Source organism: Nothobranchius furzeri, chromosome 17 (assembly GCF_043380555.1).
Source record: "Nothobranchius furzeri strain GRZ-AD chromosome 17, NfurGRZ-RIMD1, whole genome shotgun sequence".
NCBI lineage: Eukaryota > Metazoa > Chordata > Actinopteri > Cyprinodontiformes > Nothobranchiidae > Nothobranchius > Nothobranchius furzeri.
The window spans coordinates 22377724-22395457 of record NC_091757.1 but is presented as its reverse complement, the minus strand read 5'-3'; the positions used below and the strand labels follow the sequence as shown (position 1 = coordinate 22395457).

At 44.6% G+C, this 17734-nt stretch overlaps 1 protein-coding gene across 1 annotated transcript in view; it reads right to left on the bottom strand.

Annotated features, from left to right (window-relative positions):
* Positions 1–17734, bottom strand: part of stxbp1b (syntaxin binding protein 1b) — a 130968-nt gene that overhangs the window by 64908 nt on the left and 48326 nt on the right. The window contains exons 4-15 of the mRNA XM_054734596.2: positions 17058–17134; positions 16877–16955; positions 13657–13760; positions 7996–8144; positions 7715–7799; positions 7131–7261; positions 6800–6907; positions 6656–6716; positions 6457–6522; positions 2041–2121; positions 1009–1147; positions 751–860 (exon numbers count right to left, since the gene is read on the bottom strand). Of these exons, the coding sequence (XP_054590571.1) occupies positions 751–860; positions 1009–1147; positions 2041–2121; positions 6457–6522; positions 6656–6716; positions 6800–6907; positions 7131–7261; positions 7715–7799; positions 7996–8144; positions 13657–13760; positions 16877–16955; positions 17058–17134 (1190 nt within the window). The remainder of the gene's footprint in view (positions 1–750; positions 861–1008; positions 1148–2040; positions 2122–6456; positions 6523–6655; positions 6717–6799; positions 6908–7130; positions 7262–7714; positions 7800–7995; positions 8145–13656; positions 13761–16876; positions 16956–17057; positions 17135–17734) is intronic.

The window sequence follows — 17734 nt, the reverse complement described above, 5'->3', positions numbered from 1 at the left end:
ACACAGAAGAGTGTTGGATGTTGCATTTCAGCCACACACATAAAATCTGAATTGAGCATCAAGGCCTGCAGTGTTAACGTAAAACATGTCTGTTAGCAACAGCTCCTCTGTGAATCCCTGACCCTGTCATCAGGCTCTGAGGGACTTCTTTAAGAAACCTACGCTGTCAGTGGTGAATGATGTTAAGTAAAAACTGATATTATTATGATTGAACTAATATTAATATCTTGACTGCTCCTTATTAAAACGCAGCTTCATCCTGTTGACAGACACCAGGCTCCACCAGTTCCTACAGGGAGGATGACCTTGCCTCGGAACCGACCTTTATCAGTAAAACTCCCTTGAGAAAGTCTAGCAATGGCTTTGTTGATTAGGCTGCACCTGGAGCTTTAGAAGTTTAGACTCCCTTCACAGCTTTCCTGCCTGAGTCTAAGGAATGTGTGTGTGTGCTTGTGTTTTCAATAAATGCTTTCGGAGGACGTCAATCTGATGAGAGAACAAACTGGTTTCAGTCCTGGTGTGTACTAATTTCTCTCTCCACTTTGCAAAGTCTAAATTGATTGTTTATGATTGGTGCTGATTGATTGATTACTATAACCCCCTGTGCTTTAAACTTTCCCTAAGGTTATCTTGGATTGATAAAATTACCCAACAAATGATGATGATCATGTTTATTTGAATCTCCATCTAAGAAAAAAGGTTTAGACCCCGAAAAACTCATTGTCCTGCAGCATGAAATGTGTTCCTCACCTCTGAGACAATAGGGACACCCATGTGAGCCATGTTGGAAATGATGTCACTGTCCTCAGGAGGGATGTTAGCATGCTGGAGGAGCTTACACAGGTTCTCCTCAGTCACACCTAACACACACAGTCACACGTGCACACACAGACACCGACACACATTTACAGTGCAGAAACCAGCATTAGAAACATGAACATGATTTCAGCAACTAGGCAGGATGCTACAGATGGAGGTGATGACTCTAGAGGAGCAGGTGGACCTAACCGTTTTTAAGGAAGATGTAAAGGAGGATGATGCGGATCTTGTCGAATACGCCGACGTTAGCATCCAGGAGAATGGGAACAATGAGCCTCATGGGATCTTTGATCTTCTCGCCCTCTGCATCTGTTCCCATGGCCAGGTCCTTGAAACCAGAGAAGAGCAGAACAGTTGAAAGCTCAGCAGAGAACTTTACCTAGTCTTAGTGAGTTCCTGGCTTGTCTCATGTTAATCAAGCTGATTCACACTTTCCATCAATCACTCATAATCAGCGTGATTATGGGCTAAAGCTGGAGCATTAAAGGAGACATACTATGGCCTTTATCTTCTAAACCCTCCCACTGTCTTTATGGGTGACCCCGCGAGGAAAGCTGACCATTGAGCAGGATTGATGGCTTATCCCTTGAGGTCCACGTGGACCTCAAGAGATAAGCCATCAATCCTGCTCAGTGGTCAGGTTTCCTGGTGGGGTCACCCATAAAGACAGTGGGAGGGTTAAATTCAAATGACACTTCAGCCAATATGAAACACAACATTCATGACGGGGTTTGTACTAAACCCCTCTCACACGGAGATTTTAGCAGTCGTATCCTTTGTAAGTGGAAGGCTGGAAGGCTCTTTGCCTGCTGGTGGTGATCAGAGGGACTGATGGTGTCCCCAGCGTGTGTGTGTGTGTGTGTGTGTGTGTGTGTGTGTGTGTGTGTGTGTGTGTGTGTGTGTGTGTGTGTGTGTGCGTGCATCAGCGCCCTGCTTGGTCTGACCAACACCACATCTTCACAAGCTTGGACATCCAGGAGAGGCTCAGCGTAGATCTTCTGCCCCTCTTGTCTGTCAGATCTTTAACATCACCAACAGGGACTTTCTGAAACAGCTCATGTTCGGCACATGCTTCCAGAAGTAGACACATGATGGAATGGACGTGTTCTTACATTCCGTAGACACCCACAAAGATATTAAAGCCAAGTTTGGCATAATATGTCCCCTTTAGGTCAAACAGCTCTTCTAACCTAAGGTCCTCTGGAGCTGTAAGGGCTTCACCTGTTCCACACGACACAGCTTGTCCACTGAGCCCTGGTACCGGTTCATGCAGTCCTCTGCCAGGTGAAGATGGGTCGAATACTGGGGTCAGACAGCAAAGGTTACACAATCACGGATGAGTTTCACTCAGCAGAACAGTCAGCTTCAATCGTTTTAGCTCTCATTTACTCCCAGGTGTTTGTTGTGGTTGTTTTTATTCTAACTGTTAAACACAACAACGATTAGAATATCATGACAACGTTGATTTCTTTCTTCAGTAATTCCATTCAAAAAGTAAACTGGAATATTACATTAATTCATAACACACAGATGCACGGTTAGGTATGAGACCAGGCTGGAGGAAGCTGTCCTGGATGATGGTGACCTCTCTCTCTCTTTCTTACTCACTCACTCACTCACTCACTCACTCACTCACTCACTCACTCACTCACTCACTCACTCACTCACTCACTCAACGAGGGTCACTCTCACTCACTCACTCACTCACTCACTCAACGAGGGTCACTCTCACTCACTCACTCACTCACTCACTCACTCACTCACTCACTCACTGACTCACTCAACGAGGGTCACTCTCACTCACTCACTCACTCACTCACTCACTCAACGAGGGTCACTCTCACTCACTCACTCACTCACTCACTCACTCACTCACTCACTCACTCGCTCACTCACTCACTCAACGAGGGTCACTCTCACTCACTCACTCACTCACTCGCTCGCTCACTCACTCAACGAGGGTCACTCTCACTCACTCACTCACTCACTCGCTCGCTCGCTCACTCACTCACTCACTCACTCACTCACTCACTCACTCAACGAGGGTCACTCTCACTCACTCACTCACTCACTCACTCAACGAGGGTCACTCTCACTCACTCACTCACTCACTCACTCACTCACTCACTCACTCACTGACTCACTCAACGAGGGTCACTCTCACTCACTCACTCACTCACTCACTCACTCAACGAGGGTCACTCTCACTCACTCACTCACTCACTCACTCACTCACTCACTCACTCACTCGCTCACTCACTCACTCAACGAGGGTCACTCTCACTCACTCACTCACTCACTCGCTCGCTCACTCACTCAACGAGGGTCACTCTCACTCACTCACTCACTCACTCGCTCGCTCGCTCACTCACTCACTCACTCACTCACTCACTCACTCAACGAGGGTCACTCTCACTCACTCACTCACTCACTCACTCAACGAGGGTCACACTCACTCACTCACTCACTCACTCACTCACTCAATGAGGGTCACTCTCACTCACTCACTCACTCACTCACTCACTCACTCACTCACTCACTCACTCGCTCGCTCACTCACTCACTCACTCACTCACTCACTCAACGAGGGTCACTCTCACTCACTCACTCACTCACTCAACGAGGGTCACTCTCACTCACTCACTCACTCGCTCGCTCACTCACTCACTCACTCACTCACTCACTCACTCACTCACTCACTCGCTCGCTCACTCACTCACTCACTCACTCACTCAACGAGGGTCACTCTCACTCACTCACTCACTCACTCAACGAGGGTCACTCTCACTCACTCACTCACTCACTCGCTCGCTCACTCACTCACTCACTCACTCACTCAACGAGTGTCACTCTCACTCACTCACTCACTCACTCACTCAACGAGGGTCACTCTCACTCACTCACTCACTCACTCACTCACTCACTCACTCAACGAGGGTCACACTCACTCACTCACTCACTCACTCACTCACTCACTCACTCACTCAACGAGGGTCACTCTCACTCACTCACTCACTCACTCAACGAGGGTCACTCTCACTCACTCACTCACTCAACGAGGGTCACTCTCACTCACTCACTCACTCACTCACTCAACGAGGGTCACTCTCACTCACTCGCTCGCTCACTCACTCACTCACTCACTCACTCACTCACTCACTCAACGAGGGTCACTCTCACTCACTCACTCGCTCGCTCACTCACTCACTCACTCACTCACTCAACGAGGGTCACTCTCACTCACTCGCTCGCTCACTCACTCACTCACTCAACTAGGGTCTCTCTCACTCTCTCTCTCTCTCTCTCTCTCTCTCTCTCTCTCTCAACTTTTTTCACATTATTTCATAGCTTATTACTCATCAGAAATGCTCGCTGCTTAAGTTCGGACTCCTTCTCCAAAATGTCAGGTCTTCAAATAAATTCATAAAATTTGACTTTTCCATTCATTAATTATGTAATGTCCACAAATGGTCATGAGGAGAAACACGCTGGCCTTTCATTTCTTCACCAGTATTTTCACGCAGGTCATCATACTGGTGTGCAGTGGTGTTCCAGGATGGGACGTTGTAACCCGGTTCGTAAAAAGCTAATGGTCTGATGTCTTTGACGATAAAATTCACCAACAACTTGGTGATTTGCTGCCGTCGTCGTTCTGTTACAGCTGGGCGTTTGGTGAAAGCGCTGACTGACTGCTGAACAGGCGACTCGGGTTGTCCCTCCTCAGCTAGCATTAGCGGATGCCGTTTCAGATGCATGTGCAGCACTTGTACTTCTGTTATATTTTAGAACGGACTTGCAGATTTTACATGTTACAGAACTAGAAGTTCCATCTTTAGTGAAGTATTTCCACACAGCTGAAACATTTCTGCTAGTTTGCTGCGATGACCCACCCGGCTCGTCACCTGCTGTGTTTTCCGAGGACTCCATTTTGTCGTTATCACGTGACAGCGACTAGTCGATGAAAGGCATAAAAAGTCACTACAGAGCAGTGAAGTCGACTAGTTCATACAACCCCTAGTGTGTGCGTGTGTGTGTGTGTGTGTGTGTGTGTGTGTGTGTGTGTGTGTGTGTGTGTGTGTGTGTGTGTGTGTCTGCTCAGTGGCTTCCTGGTCGTTACCGCCGATCCAGTTCAGTTCAGACGGCCACAGCTAAACCTATTTCATCGCCATGACTCGTCACTCAAGCCAGGCGACTCCAGAGCTCCCACGCACCTCTCCACCATCTGCAACATCCACACAGTAAGCCCATTCCTTTTACCTTCTGGAACGTTGCCATATCCTTGTTTCCCTTTGAGGCTCGTGCCGGCGTTCCAGATTAACTAGACGTCACGCATCGCTAGCACTTCTGCGTTTGGGTGTTGTGACACACTACACTCCTCCTCACTGCTTGCTATGTTGAGCCAACATGAGGAGTAATGAATGAGTCTGATACAGAATTTCCCTTTTGGAATGGAATTACTGAAATAAATCAACGTTGTCACTAGGGATGAGCGAGTACACCACTACCTGTATCTGTATCTGTTCAACCATCTAAATTATCTGTATCTGTACTCGGAGTGGGCGTGGCCTAACCCGGAAGTGGGTGTGGTTTACATCATTACGTTATTTTAAGTCTGATCAGAAGTTGCTATGTGTATTGTTTATTTGAAAACTATTTACAGAGCAGCCCCAGAGTTGAGATTAAATGTTTTTGATCACAATAGTAAAGGAACTGTTACAGAACAAGTTTTCAATAAAATCAGAACATTAATATTTAAGTGCATGAATTAAGAGAGAGAGAGAAGAAAAGATCTTTTCTATAGCGCCTGTCAAGATAAAAATCACAGGGCGCTTCACAAAAACAAAACATGAAAAATAGAAAAAAGAATTTAGAAAATGATTAAAATATATTTAAAATGCGCAAAAAATAGACAATTGTGATAAAAATATGTAAAGAGAGAGAGTGAACAGGAAAGAGGGAGTGGATCCTGAGGAAGAGGAGAGAGAGAGAGAGAGAGGGGAAAAAAACCCGACCGGAGCGGAGGCAGTGACTGACGCAGCACAAGCCGTTTTCAGCTCTGTCTTGTCAAATGCACCACGTACGTTACGAAAAAAGTAACTTTAAATAACTTTAAAGTAACTTTAAAAAGAAGCAAACTGAAGAAAACATAGGGAGTTCTGAAGAAACATGAACAGTGAAGCAAGCACAGAGAGATCTGTTTCTGTCTGTGTGTGTGTGTGGATGGACCGGACACAGACTGAGCTGTGAGCTCCCGGCTGCAGTTTTGTGTGTAGGGAGGGGCGGGCGCTCTATGTGACTGGCCAATCACAGAGCGTGAAGACAGTCAGTTACCCAATGAGGATTTTCCTTCAGCACGATTACAGATATTTACCAGTTTTACTCGTTTCATGCTCGTACTCGTCAAAAATGCTTTATCCGTACCGGATCCCGTCTGAAACGAGTAACTGGCTCATCCCTAGTTGTCATGATATACTAATTGTATGATCAGCACCTGTATAAAAAACTAAAGTCCAATTTTAAAATCAAACTGCACAGCAAACAGCTGACAGGGTGGCCGTAGTCTGGAGTTTATCTTCAAATGCGATGAGCTGTTGTACACACACACACACACACACACACACACACACACACTCCTACCTTGCTGAGCTCCTTCTGGTACTGGGGCATCTTCTTAAGCATCTGAGACAGCTCTTTAATGGTGGTCTAAAAGCAAAAAGGGACGGTCTAGCCACTTTGAGACAATCAGTAAATCATCCACTTCACATACGTTCCACCGTGTTTACAGCACAGTAGAGCTTCCAGGTGAGCATCTCATTAGCAACCCAACATGCTTTACCTTTTCTCCAGTGTTCATCTTTTTACTGGCCGAGAAATCTTTCAGAGAGCGAGTTACCGCCCTGCAGATAGAGAGAATGACAGAAGGGCCTGTAGTCTGTGCCAGATGATTTCCTTGTACAGGCAGAAGTTTTAAACCACTTACGTTGACACCTCTGCTATGTGTTTGTGTCTCAGAGACAACCATAGGTCATCGTCCTCATCCAGGACAACCTCCTTCATTCTGGTCTCTCCCATCCCGCTGGTTTCAAACCTAACAGGAAGTCAGACATGTTTACACCTAGCCCATTTGCAGCTAGGAGAGTGTACTCAGTCAGATAGATGAAAATGTTATGTTATTAGTGTTATCGTCTACACTTTTCACTATTTCCACAGTCGTGTAATCTATTTTTGACCATTAGCATATATCTATATCTAAAGCTAATAACAACGCTAGTGAAATGAGGCTAGTGCTGAGAGTAGCACTGCTAGTTTACCCGTAGACGTCATTCTCGATGCCCAGCAAGTCGTAAGCCATCGCCTGCAGGGTGAGCTCATGTAGGAGGGGTGACACAGGATCAAAGCCACGATCCAGGATGAGTAGTTGGGAGCGACACTTGTCTGGACCCTGGAATCATGAGCAGACGGGAACACTGCACATGCTGGAGGACTGACAGATACAGCCCACCAAATGACATGGGGAGCTGGGGTCTAACGTTGGGCAGATGATGAGCAGTCTTAATGCTCTGTTCATTTTTCTAACTAAACACTGATCTTATGGCAGTTTGTGGTGGTAATCTGTTATTCTCACCTCTGAAACTACTTTCTGCCAACCGGGAGGAATAATACTAAACTACTTTTATTTGACCTGCCTTTCTGAAAACTCTTGTGTACTTGTGCACAGTAAGAGACAAGGGACAAACAGGCACACCATAGGAAACACCTCCCGTACACATAATACCAAGATAAAGCACGTCCAGGGAATAGGCAAGCTTAAGTAGCTGAGTTTGGAGTTTAGGCTTGACGTGTTGAAGCTGGAGATGAAGTCCAAAGGGAGGGGCAGATCTGTGTGTAACCCTACCTCTCCCATGGTGGGATCATCAGCCTTGTAGCCGTCCAGCTTCTCCTGGAGCATTTGGGCAAGAACCGCACAGTCTTTGTACTCCCTGTGCAAGCAAACACACACACACACACACACACACACACACACACACACACACACACACACGTGTGGAATTTGTTTTGCTACTAAATGAAACTACTGAATAAACATCCTTCATGACGTCAGAATATGAATTCAGAACCTGGCTTAGTACCTTCATCTCAGTCAAGGAGCCAGCAGTGAAAACACCTCGAGCTTACCCTCTGTATCGGACCCCAGGATACTCTTTGAGTGTGGCACAAAAGGTGGCGATCTGTTCAGCACAACGCTCCATCATGTTATTCTTCACGTCAGCCTTAAAGGGGCTGTAGAAGTCCTGAAAGGCATCTGCTCTGTCCAAGGAGAAGACCTGAACATAGATGAAGAAAAGAGACGCTCTCAACTCTTAAGGTCATGTAGATGTTTCTCTGGCACAACTTGACGACCGGGCATGCTAAACACTTGCAATGTTTGACTTCCACAATAAAAATCTTTATTTTTCAGACAAAGTGAGATTATTTCCATCCATCTATTTAGCACACTCCCAATGCTTTGTTGTGGTACATGTTATCCATGCCTGTGCTGGCTGCAGAGAAGCATCACTGTTTGTCAGCTAATGCCATGCAGGATAGGACAGAGAGGTGGGCTTGGGCTGGTGTGTTGTGTTCCTTCTTCTAATGATTAAAACATCAGGGGTCTTATTTATCAAACATGGCGTAGAATCCTTACTAAAACCGTACTTAAGCTCAGCAAGAAAAAGTACTTACGCCAAGCAGGTGTGTGATCTAGCGAACATGGAGGACGCACAGCTGCACGCCATCTCCGCTTCATAAATCAGAAACTATCTAGAAAGGTTCTCAGCTGCTTTTTAGTCACATCTCGCCCTCACCACGCCCACTTACTGCCATAAATGGTCAATGCAAAGTGCCTTGTGGATCTCATGCATGTACATAAGCCAGCTGTTGCAGCGTTTCGACCACGACCGCTGTTAGGTAAATATTGATATTATAGCTTGACTGTTAAAGCATCTGGTGCTCCTTAAGAATAAATAAACACAGGATTCATCATGTAGTTTCTTCATCCAGTAGCCTTTACAGGGAGGAAGTGACCTTTGAGCTGTTTCTGGCAGACCAAGCGAGTCGGTTTTATCAGTAACACTCCCATGGGAAACTGTTGAATGAATGCACCTGGGTTTGTATGAAGGAAATGTGACCTTCCTTTCACTCCCTAGGCCTTAACGGAGTAGGTTTGGAATGTGATGCGTGTGTGCGTTTGTAACTCTGTAACTCAAGAAGGCCCCGCCTTCTTCGTCCTGTCTTTTCAATAAATGCTGTTGGAGGACTTCCGGTCCGATGAGAGCGAACTGAATTCATGCTAGGTGTGTAGTGATTTTTCTCTCCACTTTGCAAAGTCTAAAATGATTGATTATAATTGGTATTGGTGTTGAATGACTGATTACTATAAAAGCCCTGTGCATTAAACTTTCTCTAAGGTAATCCTGGATTGATAAAATTACCTAACAACCAGAGATCAAGGAAGCGCTATTTCATAAGCAGAAATTGAGGTACCTGTGGGTGAGGTGGAGAAATGAAAGGAAGTGCTTTTGCAAAATAAGAGAAAATCCACAGAGTGGCACATCGTTGCTGAAGCCGTCAATGCTGAGTTCTTCAGAGAGATCTGTGGAGGGTATAAAAAAATGGTCCAATCGGGATTCGATCCCCAGACACCCGGATGAAAGTCACGCACGCTAACCAGTCACCCAAACGGAGATCTCCCCTGTTCAACTAGCCAGGGCGCATGATCAATCGGGTCACGGTGACAGGACACACCCTGTCACAGACGCTGCGCATGACGTTCTGTCTCAATCTGCCCCCCGCTGATAGTCTGCATTCCGTATTCTGCGCTTCAGGTGTGTGTGCGTGCATGTGTGTGTGTGTGTGTGTGTGTGGGGGGGGGGGGGGGGCATGTTCTGTGTGAAAACGAAGCAGTACAAGTGATAATGCTGCAGGATTTCATAATTGTATCTTCTCAGCAGCAGCACTGCAGGTGCTCTCCATGTCCAGCATGTGTGTAAGCCAGGTCCTTAGTCAACTTAAAGTTGCGCACATTTTTCCGCTAAGTTTTCTTTCATAAATCCCAAAGTTTGCGTGGAAAGTTGCTTACGCAGTTTTCCGACCCCGTTTTGTGTGTAAGCAAGCTTGATGAATGAGGCCCCAGGACTTTAACTAAAGCTGTTGGTCTGATCTTTACCTCTGTTTCCCAATCTTTATTGACTTGTGGACCCCTGAGCCATGTTCTCGTACCACGAGTACCCCCGTAGTCAATCGTGTTGATGATTCCCCAAAAGTGGAATGTACACATGATTCTTAAATGAAAATAATTTCATTTAAATGTCCTTATTCTGAACAACATCTTCTTTAACCTTCACAATTCTCATGCAGGGTCCAGAGGAAATAGACTCCATCTGGAAACTTTCCAGGGGAGTATTCCAGTAAGCGAGTTTAGAACATCACGGATCTCCTAATAAATCCCTTCTTGGCATAGCACTCCCCTTCCAGTTTCACTGGCTCCACAAACGGTACTCAGGTGGATTCAATCCCCTCTAATCCAAGCGAGGATGGGCAATCAAGGCTCAAGCGCATCCATAGGCAGCCCCTGTTAATCGATGCTAGATAAATGAGAATGGAAGTAAAGGACAGAGCTTCGTTCTTCATCCAGGCAGAGCAATAACAATTCATTCATGTTTATCAGAACTAAAACAGAGACCATGAGCTGTTTCTGACTATGATTCTGATAACAAGCTAATAAATTGAACTAGCTCCTCTTAAGCTAACTGGCTAGCAGAGCTTCTGACTGACAGTTTATGTGCAGCAGCAAATCAACTCTCCTGATTAACAAGGTTATAAAAGCTCATAAATGAAAAATCACTTTGATGTGTGGGGAACTTTTCCAGGCCCTCTTTAGCAGGGAGGGACTGGGAGGAGAGTGCTGTAGCCTTTTAGCTGGAAGCTAACCGGAGCCTGGGGCTAACATCACCACCTGGTGGAACACTAGCGACATGAATTTGGGTTGGTTCACCGGCACGTGTCGGAGTCAGCCCGGTTACTATCAGCTGCTTAACGACACCGAGCGGACTCACGTTCACGTTTGAAAGCAGCGCTGATTCCAGAAACCTCAGCACAAAGTGCGTTCGTTAATCTGAGCCAGCATGACGAGCAAGGGAAGCGAGCGGCAGCGGAAAGCGGGGGCGGAGCGGAGATAGTGGAATTTTGGGGAAGGGTGTACATAGGGGGCGGGCGTATTACGTGAACGGACCCATCTGATTGGCCGCATATCAGAAGGGCTGCATTTGATTGGTCAAATAATATTCCGCGTAAAAAACTGAGCTGATTTACAAAAAGGTGATGTATGACACGGATGGAAATGTTTGACCCAAACATTTATCACCGTTTTTGACGTGCTTTGCGATGGGCCTATCGCACATCCTGTTATCGCGATGACGATAATTTTTCGATATATTGTGCAGCCCTACCCCGGGGGGTCACAACCAGCAGCCGGCAGAGTCCCGGGAGATATCAGCGGCAAGCCCATAGGCCCGCCCGCAGCCTCCCACCCCCAAGCCGGCCGAGCCCGGAAACCAATGACCCGGGATCCAGGGGCGACCAGCAAACAAAGAGAGGGGGAAGTTGGGATAAGACATGTCAGACACTGACAGGTCTTGACATACTCCGCACCAAAATTCCTGGACAGGTGGACAGGACCACAGTGCGTGGATGTAATTGTCAGGAACGTTGTTTGTGCAGTGTGTACAGGCGTCAGACGACACAAACCCCATCTTGAACATCCGATGACCTGTATAGTGTACTCTGTGTAGAATTTTGTACTGAATTAATTGTAAATTGGAGTGTCTGATCATTTTAAAAGTTTTAAACAAGTTTGGGACCAGAAGTTTTGGTCAAAGCTAACTGATAGATCCACCTCCCATTTTTCAATAGGATTGTTATTCTATCATCTATTTTGGACAGTGTATTTTATACTTTAGACAGTAGTTTGGGGGTTTGAGATTATAGAAGTCTAATACCCTTGGTGGTGTTTTTTAGTTCTAATTTTAAGCTTAAATTTTTGTTTAACTGCAGATTGTTTTTGTTGTTTCAGTCTTAAATCCAGAAGAGGCCTTCAGCAGATACCTGCAGGTATTAGGGGCTGCTAAAGAGAGCAGAAACTAATGTTACCCCTGACCAGCGAGTTGGTGTGAACTGAAAAAACATTGCTGGCATTGCAGCAATTGCAAAGTTGAAGGCCATTGATGAGGAGGTGTATGAAGAACAGTGCAACAATGGACAAGAGCTGGTGAAGGTTCTCAGTCGTCCAGGCCATTGTAATCAACAGAGGTTCAAATGAAAGCAACTGGGCTTCTTTAGTTTCTTGAACATGAGTAGTTTCTGCTTGTTAGGCAACAATAGACAGCTACAGTTTATGAGCGTATCTCTCCCATATTCCAGTCAAAATGGACAAAGTTCTGATGAGAAGCAAAACATCCTCAAAAAAACCAAAGAAGTTCAGCTGCCTTTAGTTGAACCCATTTGAATAGACAAGAGGAAGATTTTGGCCTCTTTCACAAGCTGATGTAAAGCCAAGGATGAAAGCCGTGGATTACAGGACAAGGTGGACAGTTTTAAGTATTGGGAGAAACTTGGAAAAATACCCTAGAAAATGTGTTTAAGAATGTAAGCACACGTTTGTCATTTAGTTGGATTAATGAGAAAAGTCATAGCTAGTCTTATTCGTTCAGTTGTGTTTAGTGACGTCACCATAGCTGTCATGATATTTGTTAGAAAAAAATGGTTTGATTTTTGTATTCTTCATTTGTGAATCTAACTGGACTGGTGAATTCTTATGAATTTTGTTTTCCATGACTGTTTTTTATGGATAAGAGACATATATAATATTAAAATGAATATGTTTGTTTGAACTTTGTTCATTTTGGTGACTATTAAAATCACTAAGGCATTGTGATTTCATTGAATAAATATTGTTTTACTTTACTTTAGAAAGTAAAGTAAAAGGCTCAACTAATGTTAAGTTACTGATGAAGTAATGATTGATGAGTCATTAGGAGTGAGTACTTTACTTCAGGGGCCACAAAAAGCTTAGGGAATGGTAAGTTGCTGTTTAGATCGTGATTAGTCATTTGAAGCATTAACTTTAGTTCTGCAGCGCTTTTAGGGAATAGGAGGTTTTACAAAAATGCTACCATTGTCCAGCTGGCTTATTAGATCCCATAACTGGAAAGAGCTCCCTGGCGGGAGCTGGAATCAAACTCATGACCCTCCGATCATGCTGCCCCCAAATAACCAGACATTCTTCCAATTGGACTACAAAAATCTCAGTGAGAAGAAAAATGGCTGTGTTTAGCAAGATGTCCATGACCATTTTGGGCAGTTATCGTGACGACAAAGAAAATACGTATTAGAACAATTTAAAAACTTAGCGGCTTGACAAATATGACCAAAACATTACAATAAAATTTCTAAATATCACCTCTAGTCAATAATATAAGGCTTTTTGCACACTTAGACACTTAAAAGGGATAAAAAGTGGCTTTTTCATGGTGTCTCCTTTAAAGTGACAGTGCCCTGAAACAGCTCATCCTGGAAGGTAATGAAACATTCAAGCTGCTGAAATTGCTTTAAGTTAGACGGATTTTATGCAAAGAACTTCATTAATATATTTTGTATTGACCATAGGAGTATTACAATACTTCCCCTTTTGGTTAACAAAAGTGTTCCTCACAGTCAGCTCTGACTGATGCACTGCTGTGGTAAATGTTAACTACAAATGCAAGAATTGATGCGTCTTGCTGGGCTGTTACAGTGTCTTACCTGAGATTCATAGGGTAGAAAGGCTATGTGGATCTCTGTCAAGGCCCTCATGGCTTTGGAGGCGCGAGATTTAGTCAACAGTCCAAACAAGGAGTCTGGGATTGCTGCAGAGTATCACAAAGGTAACAGGTTAGTGATGGGAACGACGGCTCTTTTTATGACAACCGCTTTGTATGGCTCGGCTCACTAAAATGAACCGGCTCTTTCGGCTCTCAAACGGTGCCTCACATTTTTTTGTTTTGTAAATTAATTTATCACCAGAAATAATGTTAAATATGTGTGAAATTATTGGCCAATCTACAAACTTACATGAAACCAACTTTTAATTATTTAAAAGGAGACTAAGCAGTTTTGGCTTGTTTTTAGCATCTCTAGTGTCCGTTTTGTAGAACCAACACACGCCTCTCTGTGAGAAACGTCTCCCCAACAGTCATTAGTGTCTACAGAAGGGATTAATCTCTAAATCAAAGCTATCATGTGTTCATGATCTGAAACATGCAGGAAACGTGATGGAAGCAGACGGCAGTGTGGCTCGGCTCCTCCCAGACAAAGCCGGCTTTGATTGGTCACTTTAAAGAGCCGGTTCTAAGAGTCATTGCGCTCGCGAACAACTTAGACTTAGTTCCTCCGGCGCCTACTGGCGCATTGGGCGCAAAGTAATCGCCAGCGAGCTCTGTCGGCCGCGACGGCCTCGGCTTCATCCCATGACAGGTTCACGGCACGTAGGTCTTCGATAAAAGTTCTGCGCCATGTGATTTTTGGCCGTCCTTGTTTCCGTTTTCCGCGTCCTGGGGTCCACAGCATGGCCACTTTTGGTATGCGTGTTTGAGCCATTCGTAGCACATGGCCCCCAAACCGAAACCGTCGCTCTGCAACGACCTCAGCGAGTTGGCGTGTTCCCGTTTGGTGGTGGATCGCTTCATTCGTGATGTGGTCGAGGTAGGAAATGTGAAGGATGTGCCTGAGGCATCGTTGTTGGAACGCATTGAGGCGCTGTGTGATGGCCGCTGTCGACCTCCATGTCTCGCTCCCGTACATGGCGGTTGGAATGACGATCGTGTTGAATAGGCGGATTTTTGTTTGTAGCCCGATGGACCCAGACGCGAACAACACATCACTAAAACAGGTGGGTGACACAAATCATACAACCTGGCTCAGTTTCACTGTTTTTAAAGATGTTGAGCTCTCATTTAACCAATACACCTGCAGCGGCCTCTAGTAGGAAAGGCTCAGGTGTGACTGAATCAGGAAGTAAAGCTCAGCCAGAGGAGAAAGTAGCTTCAGATGACTTACTCTCTGATATTTGGACATCTCTCCTCTGATTGGCTAAGAACAACATGACTCTACCACTGACTGGTGGCTCTGCAACGTTGATGTTTTATCTCCACAAATAACACACGTCTGGAGGAGTTCTGCTGTGTGGTGGAGTTGCTAATGCTATCTAAGACGTTCTCTGCTGTTTCTTTGAGTGTAACCAACAACAACCTTCCCCATCACAGATTAAGATGGGTGAGTACATACATGTTAAAGGTGCATTATTAATGAATCCTAGTCCTAGTCTAGTACTTATGTTGACAAACAGACCTCGCTGACTTTGATGTGTATTGTCATCTCGGTGTGCATCTGGAGGTGAGAGGCGAGGACAGCTTTATGACTGTCACGGTCTGAGGTGAGCTCTTCTCATGCAACTGCCTGACTCTTCTGAATTAGAGGTAGGCGGAGCTGGAGAGCGGGACAACTGCAGCTTGTTACCCCGTCATCCAGACGGGCTATAATGATAGCAGTGAGACGCATTGCTCTCCTTGCGTAGCTCACGCCATTCGTTTGTTGCTAAAGGACTAAATCCTTGTGGATCTCTCGCCTGTTTTTGATGCTCTGTTTGTGCAACTCTAGGTATCTCACTATCTACAGCCTCTCCTCGCAACCATAACCAGTCGGACTTCACCTCACACCACGTCTCCTCCCGTCTCTCCGTCCAACCAGCTCTCCCTCCGCTCACCTTCCAGGACCTAACGGACCCATTGCTAGCCTCCTAGGAAACCTCAGACCCCCCCCTGAATCCCTGCTCTCCCAGCCACAGTAAGTCTCCTTCGTTCCACACCCCCGTTTTCTCCCTCAACGAGAACGGACGTGAAAAGACTCCTTGTTTTCCAGACCCTGCAGCTGCAGTTCCCTTCCCTGACCTTGTCAGTGCGCCCTCAGTTGTCCTCCTTTTCTAAATAAATCATTTTTGTTATCCCAGTTGTGGTCCCGTGCATGATTCTGCATGTCTTGGGCCAGATCCTTACCTCAGAACATGACAAAAACAGCTTGAAGCAGTTAAGACTTCTTTTAATTTTATTATAAATTGTATAATTACAATTTTTATCAAATCATTTAGTTTACTTTAGTAGAACATACACATATTCATGCACATCATTGATGATTATCCTATTGTTAGCACTGTGATTTACTACTTTTAGTGCAGTGCATCATCACTTACTAATTCAGTAGTGTAAACAGTTTGACTTTACATCATTTAGTCTCCATACGCATAGTCTTCCTTACATTTAGTACTCCATCTGACATGATTTATATACACACTTCCTTCTGCGTTTATCCGCGGGCAGCCACCATCAGCGTCATCCTGAGGAAGTTTGCAGCCGCAAACGAAACGTAGCGGGAAAACAAAACTGTTCTGTGTTTTAAAAAAGAACTGCAGCATGGAATTAGAAATACGACACAGCAAGAACTCACCTAAGATGTTAGTTTAGCTGGGCTGTTGTTACGAAGAAAATAGGTGTCAACTAAATCAATTTGTCATAATCTTCGTTAATGAAAACAACACTGTCATCTGTCAGTGTTCATGTTGGTAAAATCTACTGATGATTGTTGTTTAAACAATTATAAATACAGCTGTATTGATCCAAGTGTGAAATGTGAATATTTCATATTTCTTTACAGTTTCAAGTAGGTGTAACATTTCCTTTACACAAGTGTTAAACGATTGCTTCAGAAGAAATATGGTAGATTTTACTCAACTAACTGAAAAAACATACTGGACGACTGAATTGTGACTAAAATTAAAATGATCTTTGGTCAAAAGATTAAAACTAAATTTAAATGTCTCGTCACAGTTACCGCTGGTATACTCAGAGTCAGTTATCACTAGTTTTGAAGTTCGATGTCGAATTATTCCACCTAATGCTTGACTTTGTGCGACTGAGATGGATTGACTCACTGTCGGTGAAGAAGACGTGAGCTCCTCTGTACCTCGGAGCCTGGGGATCCCTGAAGTCATCAATCAGACCCTCAACAGACTGAAACAACAGAACACACACGTTTAACTGGGTGTTAGACTCACACACACATGAAAGACACAAACACTCAGGCACAAACTGTAGAAATATGACATCACTGACCTCGTCTGAAGGTGTGATCAGGTAGATGGCCTCCATGCTGGGCAGAGGCTCGCGGCGTTTAGTGATGTCTTCTACAACTGAAGCAAACAGACCAATGGAAATGTTTAGCACACAATTCTCTGCATCTTACTATCATTTCATTACATTCAGTCATTATGGTCATCATGCGTTCATTCAGAAGAGTAAAATAATAACCAAACGCCTTCATAGACTAAAAATGTCTTCACTAATCCCACAGTGGGGAAGTTCACTTGTTACAGCACAGCAAGAAGAAGAATTTATCATTACATATTAATTATGACCAATAAGATGTGATGATTCCACATAAATATGAAATATCAATCTGATTGATCTTTGAATGTTTAACCAGAAGATTCTAGGGTTGTTTGCTTCTTCAGGGACCATAAACACACTTCGTATTACTTCAGACTGAGTCAGTATATAGTTTATATAATGAATTTAATTATTTTCCTAAATTAATGATGTATGACAGGAGAGGAATAATGAGATGTGGTGTGGTGGATGTGAGGGGTTGTGATGGAAGCTAGATGTTGTAGCAACCGTTCTTTGTTTCTGAGAGAGATTGTGAAATCTGGGTGTAAAAGAATTTGTTGTTTGTTGTAAACTAGAGGGTTAGTTATTGATAAACCTCATCAGAAACCAGTATGCAGGCTTAC